The sequence below is a fragment of the Triticum dicoccoides genome, chromosome 5B, assembly GCF_002162155.2.
Source record: "Triticum dicoccoides isolate Atlit2015 ecotype Zavitan chromosome 5B, WEW_v2.0, whole genome shotgun sequence".
Taxonomy (NCBI): Eukaryota; Viridiplantae; Streptophyta; class Magnoliopsida; order Poales; family Poaceae; genus Triticum; species Triticum dicoccoides.
The window spans coordinates 392,720,080-392,733,183 of record NC_041389.1 but is presented as its reverse complement, the minus strand read 5'-3'; the positions used below and the strand labels follow the sequence as shown (position 1 = coordinate 392,733,183).

Sequence of the window (13,104 nt, the reverse complement as noted above, 5' to 3'; positions counted from 1 at the left end):
GACGAGATTGTGTGCACTGTCAAAGGCCAATCCAACGGCTGGTGCCTTGCCAATGACAGGAACATCAAGACCATTGCTGAGTGCCTTGCTGATGAGCTGATCAATGCTACTCAAGGCTCGTCCAACTGGTCGACTGCTGATTGTTCTTCAGAAGCTGCATTGAATAAACAGAAACCAATCCGAGAGAAGAACGATTTTCACTCGAAGATAAACGGAGCATATTCAAAGATAAATGCAAAGGTTCCTAAACCGTAGATTGAAAGTACTCGGGTGTCAGGCCCGAAGGAGTTTTAACGATTACAAAATCACTCGGCATTCCGAGGCAAATAAGAGGTGAGGCATAATGTTTTTCAGTCACTCGGCGGGAGAAGGACTGGCTGGATCGCAGAAGCTGTCAAGGTTAATGTTGTCGGCAATACGAGTGGCTGCCTCAAGGAAGGTGTCCATGAAGGTCTGAATGGAGTGCTTCTTAGTATTCACTACCTTGAGGGCCGCCAGCTTGTCTTCTTTAGCCTCCTTGCAGTGCACTCGAACCAATGACAAGGCGACATCAGCACCACAGCAAGCAGAAGACTTCTTCCACTCTTGCACTCGGACAGGAATCTGATTGATTCGAGTCATCAGCGACTCGAGGTCTTGAGAAAGTTCCGCCTGAGGCCAGAGTTCGGCATCCACTCGGGTCATCGCAGCCTTCAGCCGAGCTAGATAGTCAACAGCATCGTCCAAACGTGATTCCAATTGAAGAAGGTTCATCGCAACTTCATATTTCACGGGATAATTGATGGGGTCGAGACCTGTCTTGACCCGCCCGGTTTCAGCTTCAAAGTCCTGGCAAAGTTCTATTCCATCACGAAAAACAATGAGTCAACAATATTGCAACATACTTCAGTCGACATAATTAATCAGTCGATTGACCTTACCTTCAAACTTCAGAACAAGTTCCGCGGCAAGTTGCTCCAGATAGGACTCTAGCTTGTCTATCTTGGTTCTGAGGCCGCCGACTTCGGTGGTCAGGCTCTCCTTGTCCTTCCTCAGCTGCTCGACTTCTCGATTAGCTTCCGTGATGGCGGTCTTCAACTTCACGTTCTCCTCCCCCAATTTGCTGACTGAAGCCAGCTTCTGGTCCGCAAGCTTCGTCTTCTCACTTGCTTCCTTCTGAGCAGTTGCAAGGTCCAGGTCCTTCTTCTCCAAAGCCTCCTTCATCCTCTCTAAAGAAACAACACTCTTCAGACGAGCCTGAAGTTGGCGATTTTTACTACGCACATCTGCTTGTGTGAAGTCACTCGGTTCAAAGAGACTGAAAGAAAAAGCAGTGGGAAGTGCGAGCTACAAAGTAGACAAGACAGTCGAATGATTACCTACCATGATGGCCGTCTCTTGTTGAGCAGTCTTGAGGTTCTTCTTTGCGAGTTCAAGGTCAATTTCAATGCTGATATGCTTCTTCTTTAACTCGGAAAGTCGAGCTCCAAGATCACAAGACCTCTGCAGTCACCAAGAGAGATATGTCAGTCGAAAGAAATAAGAGACAGTGACAGAGAAAAGTTACTCTAAGACTACTGCCGAATCAAATATTCAACAGTAGTCTCGGGGACTACACCCAGTGGGTGCACTTAGCGTGCCCCCACTGATTCAGATCAATACTCAGCAAGGTCTGCCAGTGTGAGTTCAAAAAGAGAGAGAGAGAGAGAGAGAGAGAGAGTACATTCTAAGACCTCAGTCGACTGCCAGCAGTCGACCGTGGTCTCGGGGACTACACCCAATGGGTGCACTTAGCATGCCCCCACTGGTTCAGACAGTTTACTAAGACTTAGCTCGAGTCGAGTGGAGTGGAAGATTTCCTAAACTCTAAACAAAGAAACACCCCAGTGGGTGATCGGATATAAATCAACATTCAAAAGTTCAGTCGGAGTTTTGCTGACCTGAACATTGGTCTGAAGGGCAGTGCTGGCATTGTAAGCCACCTGACTAGCCTCATGCATCACCTTCACCTGCTCCATGACAAGGTTCACCTGGCGAAGAGCCTCCCTGGCAGCACTCGGAGAGTCGTTTGGGGTCTGATATACAGCGAAGAGTGAGGGTTGCAAGGCGGTCGAAGTGGTTACTGGGTCAGACGCATGGAGTTGCACCAGAGCGGCAGGAGTCGGGGCAGCTGATCCCGACGGACGATCAGTCATCAGCGGGTCAGCGAATGTGACGTTGGTCTGAACCGGTTCTCCGAAACGTTCGACCACCGCTGCAAGCACCGGCATCGACTGAGGGACTTGAACTTCAAGTCCCTTCCTGCTCGATCCCCCACTCCTCTTCTTCCTCTCTTGTAGAGGCGCTTCTTCTTCTTCTTCATCAGGGAGCATGACGACCTCTTGCAGAACTATAGAAAGGGAGAAATATCAGAAAGTCAGCCGATTGACGATCCACTCGACTAAATGAAACCTGGTCGAACAAACTTACCAGCTCGAGAGGTGGCCTCCTCGTCTCCCGGGGCCTTGTCTATGTCCATGTCAGTGGCAGCAGAGGTGGGGCTAGAGAGATACATGATCCAATCGGTCAGAACAAAAATTTTAGTCGGTCTGCATAAACACAAGTGTGATACTCACCCCGAAGCCACATGGACATCCATCTTGATCCGCGGCAAAGTCTTCCAAGCCTTGGGAGGAGCAACCTTGGGCTGCTTGGCGACCTTCTCCGTGGGCTCCGGAGTCGACGTCCGAGCACGCTTCTGAGTGTGAGGACCTGGAGCCACGTTCTTCCCACGCCCACCTACCAGGTCATGTTGCTGTTTGGATCGACGCTTGGAGCGCGGTGGCGAGTCGACTTCCTCCTCCTCGTCCGACTCCTCGCTCTCCTCCTCCTCCTCTTCATCCGAGGACTCCCAGTCACCACTTTCCTCTGCACTGGCCTCTCCTTCCTGGTCCTGCACCAAAGCTTGTTTGCCGTCGGGCATCAAATACATCTCAGTGAAAACCTACAAGACAAAAAGACGAGCAAGAGTCAGTCGACATCAAGTACAGTCGGAACATACATGCCAGGCAGTCGGAATAAAGAGCATACCTTGTCGGGTGGATTGTCGTCTCTGAAGGGAATGACTCGCCTGGATCCTCTGGGGTTGTCCTGATTGCATGTAATACTCCTCAACCACATAGCCACGGTTTTGGACGGCACCTCCTCTCGATGGACCCGAGCGGTGTCTTCAGGTCCGGAGTATAACCACATAGGATGGTCACCTGCCTGAAGGGGCTGGATGCGTCGACTGAGAAACACTTCCAACAGATCCAGGCCGGTGACACCCTCATTGATGAGTTGGACCATTTTCTCCACCAACATCTTCGTCTCCACGTTCTCAGCAGCAGTCACTTTGAGTGGAGAAGGAGTCTAGACACGGTCGAATGTGAAGTGGGGGAGGCTAGTCGACTGGCCCGGAGCTGCGACGTCCTGGCAGTAGAACCAGGTCGACTGCCAGCCTCTAACCGATTCGGGGAGAGTCATAGAAGGGAAAGAACTCATATACCTTTTTTGTATGCCTAAACCCCCATACATCTGGATGACATGGGTTTTCGAGTCACTCGACTTTGCTTTTTTGACCGACTGAGAGCGGATGGTAAAGAGATGCTTGAAAAGACCCCAGTGTGGTCGACACCCTAAGAAGTTTTCACACATCGACACGAACGCGGCCAGATATGTGATGGTGTTGGGAGAAAAATGGTGGAGTTGAGCACCAAAGAAATTCAAGAACCCTCGGAAGAAGGGGTGCGGAGGAAGCGAAAAACCCCGGTCGATGTGGGTAGCGAGCAGTACACACTCACCCGGTCGAGGCTGAGGCTCCATCTCCCCCTCCGGCAGCCTTGCCGCTCCTTTGGTGATTAGTTTGGACTCCGCCAGCTCGTCCAGATCTTCCTGCCGAATCGAAGACCGGATGCAATCGCCCTGGATCCAGCCCGGCGGTAGCCCCGCGCGCGATGACGACCCGCGGTTCTGCTTCTTGCCCTTCGCCACCCTCGTCACCTTCTTTGCGCGCTCTAGCGCCGCCATCTTGTCCTTCACCATGGCGGCGGAGTGGCGGCATTGAGAGCGGAAGAGCTGGGCGCGGTGGAGAAGCGGAGGAAAAAGAAGGAGGAGCGGGCGTGCACAGTGCAGACGCCTCGGCCCCGTCGCCTTATAAAGGGTTGCTTCCGAGTGACTGACGCGTGGGACTAGGCAATCCTATCAAATCCTGCAACAGTCGCGTGCAATGTACGTGGCGAAAAAGGCGGCGTGGAAATCGAGGCATCACTGTTTATCTGCTCCGCCCGCTTCGGCGCTCCCCGTCCCGCGCGCTTCCCCGAAATTTCGTATCCCGTGAAATCCGGGATACGCAGCAGTCAATCGCGCCCAAGATCCTGCACTCTAATACAGCACTCGGCACATGATGCCACAAGTTCAGTCGACAACTCTCTGAATGGATCAAGGCGGCTGAGTCGACGTTGGAGTACCAACGTGAGTTTTCAGTCTTGCAGAAAACCCTCACGAAGGTGCAAAGCTCAGAGCAAGTTCAACTTCAACCTACTTTCCACTCGAACCTTAATCCATTCGGGGGCTACTGATGAGGATACATACCTGGGGTAGGGTCATAGGCCGGACCTATACGTACTATCCAAGGTCACTACCCTAGAAGATAAGAAGTCTAAGAGATGGCAAGAGACCCCCAGTCAAAGATGTCGAGTGCAATCCACTCGACAGTCATGTCACTCGGGCGTCCCCCACCCTACTGTCACTCGACCATCCAGAGAATCACTCGACCTACCGAAGACCAGGAGTCACTCAGCATTACAACGGGCAGGCGTTCACTCTGTAGTCTTTAAAGTCACTAACAGCACTTAAGGCTGGCATTACCAGTAACGCCCCTACGTTATGTACATTAAGTCCCTTGTAATGGAGGACGGTGGAGGTCCTGACGTACTCTATATAAGCCACTCCCTCCTCTGGCACAAGGGTTGGTACCCCCTGTAACATCACATGTATAATCCAATCGACCGCCTCCGGGCACCGAGACGTAGGGCTGTTACTTCCACCGAGAAGGGCCTGAACTCGTAAACCTCATGTGTACATCTTCACCATAGCTGAGATCTTGCCTCTCCCTACCTACCCCCCTTTCTACTGTCAGTCTTAGAACCACAACAAGAGGGGCAACACACACCACGATCCCCAAGCCGTGTGCGACACCCCTCTCCCTGTAGTTCGTCCTCGGTCATAATTTTCGTAGTGCTCGACGAAGCCCTGCGGAGATAGTTGCACCACCACCGCCGCCATGCCGTCGTGCTGCCGGAACTCATCGAGCTAAACGTGTGTTGAACGCGGAGGTGCCGTACATTTGGTGCTTGACCGGAACAGATCGTGAAGGTGTACGACTACATCAACCGCATTGATAAACGCTTCCCTTAACGGTCTATAAGGGTACGTAGACACTCTCCCCTCTCGTAGCTATGCATCTCCATGGATAGACCTTGCCTATGATTAGAATTTTTTTGTTTTTCATGCAACGTTCCCCAACATATAATTGGTGCATAATCAAGTGAATTGTCAACGGTGAATATATTCTGAAAATATTGGTGCATAATCAAGTGAATTGTCAACGGTGAATATATTCTGAAAATATTGATTCGCAGCCCGAGCCATTGCATCTCATGTATGCACATTTCCACTGAGATCTCCTAGATTCCTTATATTACTTTTCCTCGCCCGCCAAACAAACTTTGAATGATTTTTTTTAGTATTCGAGTCTCCTTCTTTCAACCATAAGATCCTTGAACGATGTAGCCATATCATCTCCTTGCGGTACAAGAGTTCATTTATTTTACCATCCCCATTTCTCAATTCAGTGCGATCCACATTCGTGTTCATAAGTTCCTCTAACCTTAATCGGTATTTCTCAGCCTCTCTAGTGACATTAATTACCAAAGTTAGTGCAGCTCCATTTGTGCAGGCTATTCATCACGTTACCAAATAGCATGTGCCATCTCGCCTAGGTTCCGTTTCGACCAGCCTCGGCCCACGTGTTGGAGATGACCTTAGGCAGTGTCGGTCCCTCTCCCACATAATTGTGTATCTCCGCATTTTCTTCGGTCTTATTCCTGAATCAGCTTCGCTTCGCACAAGCAGAGGACAATGTTACGATCTAGGTGAAGTAATGTAGAGGACCGAAGGAGCAGGAAACAAATTTCTCCAATCAATGTTTGATGTTGCCCTATCTAGACGCACTTGACATTTGCAGGTCCGCCTCTTTAGTTGTCATATGTGAACGGTACCCCAACAAAGCCCAAACCAGTGAGCTCACACACCTCAAACGTGTCTCGGAAAGCTAGCATTTGACTTGAAGAACACGGTGTACTCGAGAAATGTTCAAAATCAGGTGATCAAAACTAGCGAGGGAAAGGGGGGTTGGGGAGGGTGGCCCGCCGGAAACCCTTGTTGCCCTCAAGTCGCCCTCGGGAGGTCCATAGGGCCGAAACGGTTTTTTAAGGAAGCAATGATTTTCTTCGGTTTTTATAATTAATCAGACCATTATATTATGAAATGGTAAATGGTTTGCCTTGTTTAAGAAAAGGATTCCTTGAATACCTAAACTATATCTGTAGCTGGGCAACTAATTAACGTGGCACCAATGTTTTTTTTTCCTTCGTATGAGTGCTTTGCTTTTTCTGGGCTGGTGTACTCTCAGAATAGTTTGAGAGGCTGCGTCTTGCGTGAATGATGCCCAGCTGCTTTTGTAAAGTAACAACGCGAGATCGAATGATTCTAAACTTGCTGCGGCTGCGTTTTGTTTGTCACACTAGCACCAAAACCCATGGGTTACTGCACATATCCGAAGTCGATATGATGTGCTCCCTCGGCCTCTAAAAAAAGACCTACAATTTGTTTTCTGAAGTCAAACGATATACAGTTTGACTGAGTTTATATGCTAAGAAAAAGTTTGACTGAGTTTATAGAAAAATTATCAAAAACTACGATACAAAATTAATATAATTAGATGCACAATGAAATATTTTCATATTACCTATTTCAGATTGTAATTGTTAATGGGTTTCCCTACAAACTTGATAATACTATGCATCATTTGACTTCAAATAACAATTGTAGGTCTTCTTTCGAGAGACGGAGGGAGCTAGTAGTAATATTCTACTTTCAAATGATTGAGCGCCGTCTTGTTCAAAAAAGAAGGAATGTTGTCTTTTTTTAATGTAATGAGTTGGTTAAGCCAAATGTGCTAGTAACTCACTCTCATCGATCTGGATCAAATGAGGGGTTGCATTGTGAAAAAAAGGAAGAAATAAAACACCACCCTGTCATATTCTTCTTCCTCCGACAACAAGATTGGTATCATTCGCAGCAACTGCCCAAGCAACCGCACCTCTTTATTCCCTGCGTCGCCGAGCAAAAAGGTGGCTTGGCATCCGCGCTACTAACCGTATAAGAGGGCCCTCCAAATGCATCTCATTTCATAACATATGTGCACAGCAGAACCAGCTTGACCATCACCTTGTCTTCCCTACATCTTACTACAGACAAGCAGCTGCAATGTCGACGGTCATCTCTTGCTCCCTCCTGAGCGGCCGGCCGGCGGACGCACCATCGCGCTCCTCCGGCAATCGGGCTCCTCCGACGACGGGGAAGGCTGCCGCGGTTTCTCTCTCTAGTTTCCAGCGGCAGTCCAGGCCCTCCTCCGTGTGCTGTGCAAGCAACCCAAAAGGGGATCAGCACGTACCAAAGACGGATTTGCCGCCGTTCGGCATCTCCCCCGTCGGTAAGATAACTTTATATTCCGTGCACGTGCACCACACTGATCGCCATGTCACTCACACAACGAATTTGTGTTGATCAGCTCTGCTGCACCCCGGGTCGCCGCAGGGGGAGCGGTGGGGGATACATGAGAGGGCCGACAACGTGAGCATGTGGTTCGAGGTGCCGGGCCTGTCCAAGGAGGACCTCCTCGTGGAGCTGGACGAGGACGTCCTCGTCATACGGAAGATGAAGACCAAGGCGGAGATAGAGGCTGCGACGGCAGACGCTGTCGCCAGCGGTAGCTCCAAGGACGCGGCCGGAGCGGCAGCGCACGACGGTGACATGTACGCGCGGCTACTCGTCCCGGCGGGCTACAACAAGGAGACCATCAAGGCGGAGCTCGCCTCCGGCGTTCTGAAGGTTCACATTCGTAAAGTCATGGAGTGCGCACGCAGGAGGATCAATGTCAACATCGACGTCAAGTAGAACTACTGCTTTGCATAATGCATACGCATGGACATCTCTACGTACGTTGACGTCCATTGCATCGAGGGAGAAATTGTCCAAGAGACCCATGAAAAACTTCTTCAAATGTACTTTTGTTCCTACTTAAATAAGGTCAAGTATTATGCATGTATCATGTATCACTTGTTTTCCAACCATGAATACAATTATTGATCAAGCTGAACATTTGTTGTGCTATGTAAAAAGGTATTTGTTGTGTTTGTGAGTCTACTCGAAGGACTCCCCACCCCTATGTCACGTAGGTTGACAATTTGTCAAAGTCATGTCCACTCGATGAAGGTCCAACCAATGTCAACAAGTCAAAGAAAAGACTAAAATAGGAAATTATCTAAGGATGAAGATCCAAGTAAAATAAGCTCGTTAGGTGGAGGGACATGTAGGAGCTAGCTTTACCATGGGCTACGCCCAGATGCAGAGGTCGGGGTCTTCCTCCCGTTCTAAAAAAATGAAAATAAAATAAGGAGAGGATTCACGAGGAAGGCTTATCTTTGATGAGAGTTGCTAGTTGAGGAACTTCCTTCATCACCACCCTCAATAGCCATAGATGAGATATCACAAGAGTTGCACGGTACCACGAAAGTATGGTAGCTTGAATGTTATAAACTCTGAATGAGTTGTTTGTGATAATTATTTCTTGGGGATTCAATCGACAGAAATGTATTGCAAGGGTTTGTCATGGTAGCTACCTTTATCATGACATTCATGTATAGACAATCGAACAAAATATGTATCCTAACCATAAATTTTATGACTTACAGGTACATATTCAAAAACAATCCAAAGTACATAACCAAACACATTGCTGAATCGATCAATCAAATGCTTATGTCTAGTTTAGTTCGTTTGGTGCAGGACGTAGAAAAACCTAGCCCCTACCACCAGATCAATAGCCCTCCCATTCGCTGCCGGACATTGCTCTGGCGTAGTGGACGAAGAAGAAGGGATTCCCATCTCTTTGATCGGCATTTCATGTTGTGAGACAACATCACCCCGGCGGTTATGGCCTTGTTGTCACGAATAAAAGTTCTCTGACTCCAGTCTCATCTCGGTGGAGCTTGTTCCCACTATTTTTGAAATTTTCAAAGGGGGGGGGGGGCACTCCTAGCCTAAATATATTCCATTCTTCTTTTTTACAAGACCACGACTACCTTGAAGAGAAGAAATCCCGCCACAGGCACTTGTTTAGTAAGCCTATGGGACCAGAGAGTTATGTCGATAATGATGTTTGCGAGCACGGTGTTGGTGTTAACGTTGATCCCACATAGCACCTTAGAGTTCCTGGCATCCCAAAGCTTCCAAAGCACTAGTAAAAGATTAAGGGGGCGAATAGAGGTAGCAAACCTTGTGGCGTCAGCGGTGACCAGAAGCGATCGATGGGAGATAAGCTTGGGTGCACACCGATAGCATGCGAAAGTTTTCGAGCCAAGGTGCATATGAAGAAACAAGTGATTGATCCCTATCCTCTGATGCACATTGACAACGAGGGCTTGATCCCACATTGCTGGGGAGCTTGGGGGTTTAAGCTCCCGTCATTCTTCATACACGACATGTTGGTTCATTGTGTTGTTTTTCTCAGGGTGTTTGTCTATATCAGAGGAGATAAGAAACATCCTCCAAATGCCAACAAACTAACACCCTGCCACCTCCACACTCCATGTCACTATAGGTAATGTTAAAAATCCGACGTCCAATTTTTAACCATGGCAAATCATATGTTTTTATGGCAAATTCAGTTGGCCCGAGGATGTCAAATTCCTTTTACAAGCATGGCAAATCCTGGCAAAACACTGAACACGACAAAGGATTTGCTATGCTTGCTAAAGAAAATTGTCATCCTCACGACAACTAAACTTACCATAAAAAGTTTGATTTGCCATGCTAAAAAATCAGTCGTTCGATTTGTAGCGAAATCTTTTCTTTTGGGTAGTCATGTATTGTAAAGAATTTTTTTAGAACACAATACATTTGAGGATGTTCATATACACGCACAGCGGCGGAGACAGGCCCCAGGCAGCCCGGGCCGCTGCCTGGGCGTGAGACCAACTGCCTTCGTGTATTGTATAGAATACTGTGGATACAGTGCGTCACTGTACACTGGCTGCTTCGGGTGGCCCGGGGTGTGGCCACATCCTGGTGCCGCCACTGCACGCACATACTCATCTCTATGAACATAGGTGCTTCATATTCGACCGACATCTCCTCCTATTAAACTAATATTGATCAAAAAGCCTGAAATAAATCCAGAAAATGCAAGCACTGATGTTAAAGTCTAGAGGTTGGTCCACTGCAAACAACGTAATCATCTTGAGCTATGCCCGGTTTGCTGCATCAACAAGATTAGCATCCACCCACCCGAAGAATCATCACTTTACCTACCAAATAAGCAGCGTCCCGGTCGGCCCGATCAGTTTTCTTCTCTCTTTATTCCCTCCCTATCCGACAAGCAAAGGTTATTCATGAAACGGCCAGCCGACACTCCTGCAGTCCTGCTACCTCGCTCTGTGCATACGCTTCCATCAGAGCCTGGCTTCCATATGTGTAGTATAAATTGGAACCGCCTCACACTAGTAGCCAAGAATTGGCATGCACTAAACCAACTTTTAGCCTTCTTCAGAGATATATAGTTCCCACATTGCAATCCAGCATCAGGATAAGGCAGTGATAGATGCAAGTTAGCGTTGCGGGTCTAATGTCGACGGTTGTTGCGTCTTGCACCCCTATGAGTCGCTCGCCCGTTCTGCCGTCTTCTTCCGGCACGCCGGCGAGCCGCTCTTGGAGGCCGGCGGCAGCGACGGCGTTCCCTAATTCTCTCGCCGTCAAGTGCTGCCGGCCGACGTCTGTGGTACTCCGCGCTCACCCGGAGAAACAGCTGCCGGCGTTCAACATTCCCCCCACCGGTACGTGAGACGCCCTCCACATTCATCCTTCATGCATGTCAAATAGTCTCGTTCATAGCTGTTGAAATCTGAACTCTTATGTGTTTTTGTGTGTGTGTGTGTGTTTTCAGCCCTGCTGTACCCCGTGCAACCGCCGGACAGCAAGGAGCGGTGGGACATCAAGGAGGAGGAGAGGCACGTCAAGATATGGCTCCAGGTACCCGGGCTCTCGGAGAACGACCTCGAGATCACCGCCGGCGAGGACATGCTCGAGATCAAGAGGAAGGCTGGCACCGGGGCCGGCGGCCGCGAAGAGCCGCCGGTGGAGGTGCACGGGGTGGGCTCCTTCCACGTCAGGCTTCTCATGACGAAGGAATACAACAGCGAGGACGTCACCGCGGAGCTCAAGGCCGGGATGCTGGAGATTACCATCGGCAAAGCCGACAACCGTGGCATCAAAAAACCAGTCGGGTTTGGGAAGAAAAGCACCACCAAGAACACGCCAACCCAAGACAAGCCAAGCTTAAACAGTGCCCAAGGACAAGGTAATGGCGCCACACCGAACAATCAGAAGTGACCGGCCCAAACCGAACTTCAGTGCGTTTTTCCCTTTTCGTGTACCCATTTCCCATTTTTCTTTTGCGAAATAAACAGCTTAAGTTTGAAATGAGGGGGTGTTTGGTTCAGGGACTTTTTAGTCTCAGAGACTAGAAAAAGTTCCTAGAAACCAAACGGGAGGGACTTTTTCTACAATGACTAGAAAAAGACTCTACTGGAGAGTCTTTTTTGATTAGTCCCTGGGACTAGAAAAAGTCCTAGGACTTCTGAACCAAACACCCCTTGAGTGATGCACCGCTAGTTGTGGCGTGCGCTGTCGTGTGCGTATGGAGATTGTTTGTTTAAAATTGAGCTCTTTTATAGCGCTTCAGAAATTAATATAGTCCGTTCATTTCTCCCGATCCAGTGGCCCGGATGATTTGGTACTCCATCACTAATTCCAAGTGAACCTTCAGGAGGGCCAGCCCGACACTACACTTGAAAGCTCACCACCTCGGGGCGCAGTTTCTCAGGTCCACGACCACGAGCTTCAACTTCAAGGGCACGATTTGGGAAAATTGCGAGCCAAGGCGCTAAGAAGTTGATGCACTGCTTGTTGTGATGTGCGCTATTGTATCCGTATGAGATTATTGGTTTGAAATTCGCAAAGTCATTTATTTTCCGAAAGACCAATGGCTATACATCAAGTAGCAGATATCGTTATAAAAACACACTTATAGAAATTGAAAAATACATCCAAGTCTCTGGGGTTGTTGAAATCTTCTTCCTATATCCATCGATGACACGCTGTACGCAATACTCGATGCCGCCTGAGCCTCCATCTTAGCGAAGAAAACTTGTTGAAACATAGGAGTTTGTAAAATCGGCGGTCGGAAGTCGGTGATGCAGAGCAGAAGACGTCGGCATTGCGGTCTATAGGGTAAATCACCACCTTGTAGAACGAAGCATCAGAGAGGGCCTGGAGAACGCTCCAGATCCGGCATACTAAGTCGGGAGACGCAAACCTCACATGCTCCCCGACAAAAGTCGACAACATTCACTAGTAGGAGCCGGAGATGAAGGATCAAGACAGAAAGTCGCGACGCATCAATAGGACAATGCCATCGAGACAGACATGCACAAAAAACCCAATCCATATAAGAAGAAGAAGGGACAAATGGCCAGCAGAAACACCGGCAGAGAAGATTCGACGGGGAGTTACCGCACTGCTGCCTAGGTTGTGAGAGGCGCGCAGGGGGAGGGGCGTAACAACTAAAATCCACAAAATCATTTTGAAAAACTAAAACCTTCGAACAATTTGTTTCTTACACGAAAACATGTTGTTGTTGTTTTTTGCATTTGGGGACCCTTCAAAGAGTCTTTATATAGGGAAAATTCATTTCGGCTCTAGGTC

At 48.7% G+C, this 13,104-nt stretch overlaps 2 protein-coding genes across 3 annotated transcripts; both read left to right on the top strand.

Annotated features, from left to right (window-relative positions):
- The first annotated feature begins 7,491 nt into the window (after window positions 1-7,491).
- On the top strand, window positions 7,492-8,440 carry LOC119305564 (26.7 kDa heat shock protein, chloroplastic-like). The gene is made up of 2 exons (XM_037582052.1): window positions 7,492-7,774; window positions 7,853-8,440. The coding sequence occupies exons 1-2, from the start codon at window positions 7,549-7,551 to the stop codon at window positions 8,236-8,238; spliced, it is 612 nt and encodes a 203-aa protein (XP_037437949.1). The 5' UTR covers window positions 7,492-7,548; the 3' UTR covers window positions 8,239-8,440.
- A 2,401-nt stretch (window positions 8,441-10,841) lies between these two features.
- On the top strand, window positions 10,842-12,418 carry LOC119309371 (heat shock protein 21, chloroplastic-like). 2 transcript variants are annotated; one of them, XM_037585389.1, is made up of 3 exons: window positions 10,842-11,174; window positions 11,285-11,698; window positions 12,167-12,418. In XM_037585389.1, the coding sequence occupies exons 1-3, from the start codon at window positions 10,943-10,945 to the stop codon at window positions 12,190-12,192; spliced, it is 672 nt and encodes a 223-aa protein (XP_037441286.1). In that variant the 5' UTR covers window positions 10,842-10,942; the 3' UTR covers window positions 12,193-12,418. The 2 variants fall into 2 exon arrangements, with proteins under 2 accessions (XP_037441286.1, XP_037441285.1); XM_037585388.1 differs by having other exon boundaries at window positions 12,118-12,418.
- Window positions 12,419-13,104: the final 686 nt, after the last annotated feature.

What these genes read in the sequence shown, in the direction of transcription:
- LOC119305564 (XM_037582052.1), top strand. Translation starts at nt 7,549, where the DNA reads ATGTCGACGGTCATCTCTTGCTCCCTCCTGAGCGGCCGGCCGGCGGAC. An exon ending in GTTCGGCATCTCCCCCGTCG is followed by an intron (nt 7,775 to 7,852) that starts GTAAGATAACTT and finishes TGTGTTGATCAG; the next exon opens with CTCTGCTGCACCCCGGGTCG.
- LOC119309371 (XM_037585388.1), top strand. Translation starts at nt 10,943, where the DNA reads ATGCAAGTTAGCGTTGCGGGTCTAATGTCGACGGTTGTTGCGTCTTGC. An exon ending in GTTCAACATTCCCCCCACCG is followed by an intron (nt 11,175 to 11,284) that starts GTACGTGAGACG and finishes GTGTGTTTTCAG; the next exon opens with CCCTGCTGTACCCCGTGCAA. An exon ending in AAACAGTGCCCAAGGACAAG is followed by an intron (nt 11,699 to 12,117) that starts GTAATGGCGCCA and finishes CTCCCGATCCAG; the next exon opens with TGGCCCGGATGATTTGGTAC.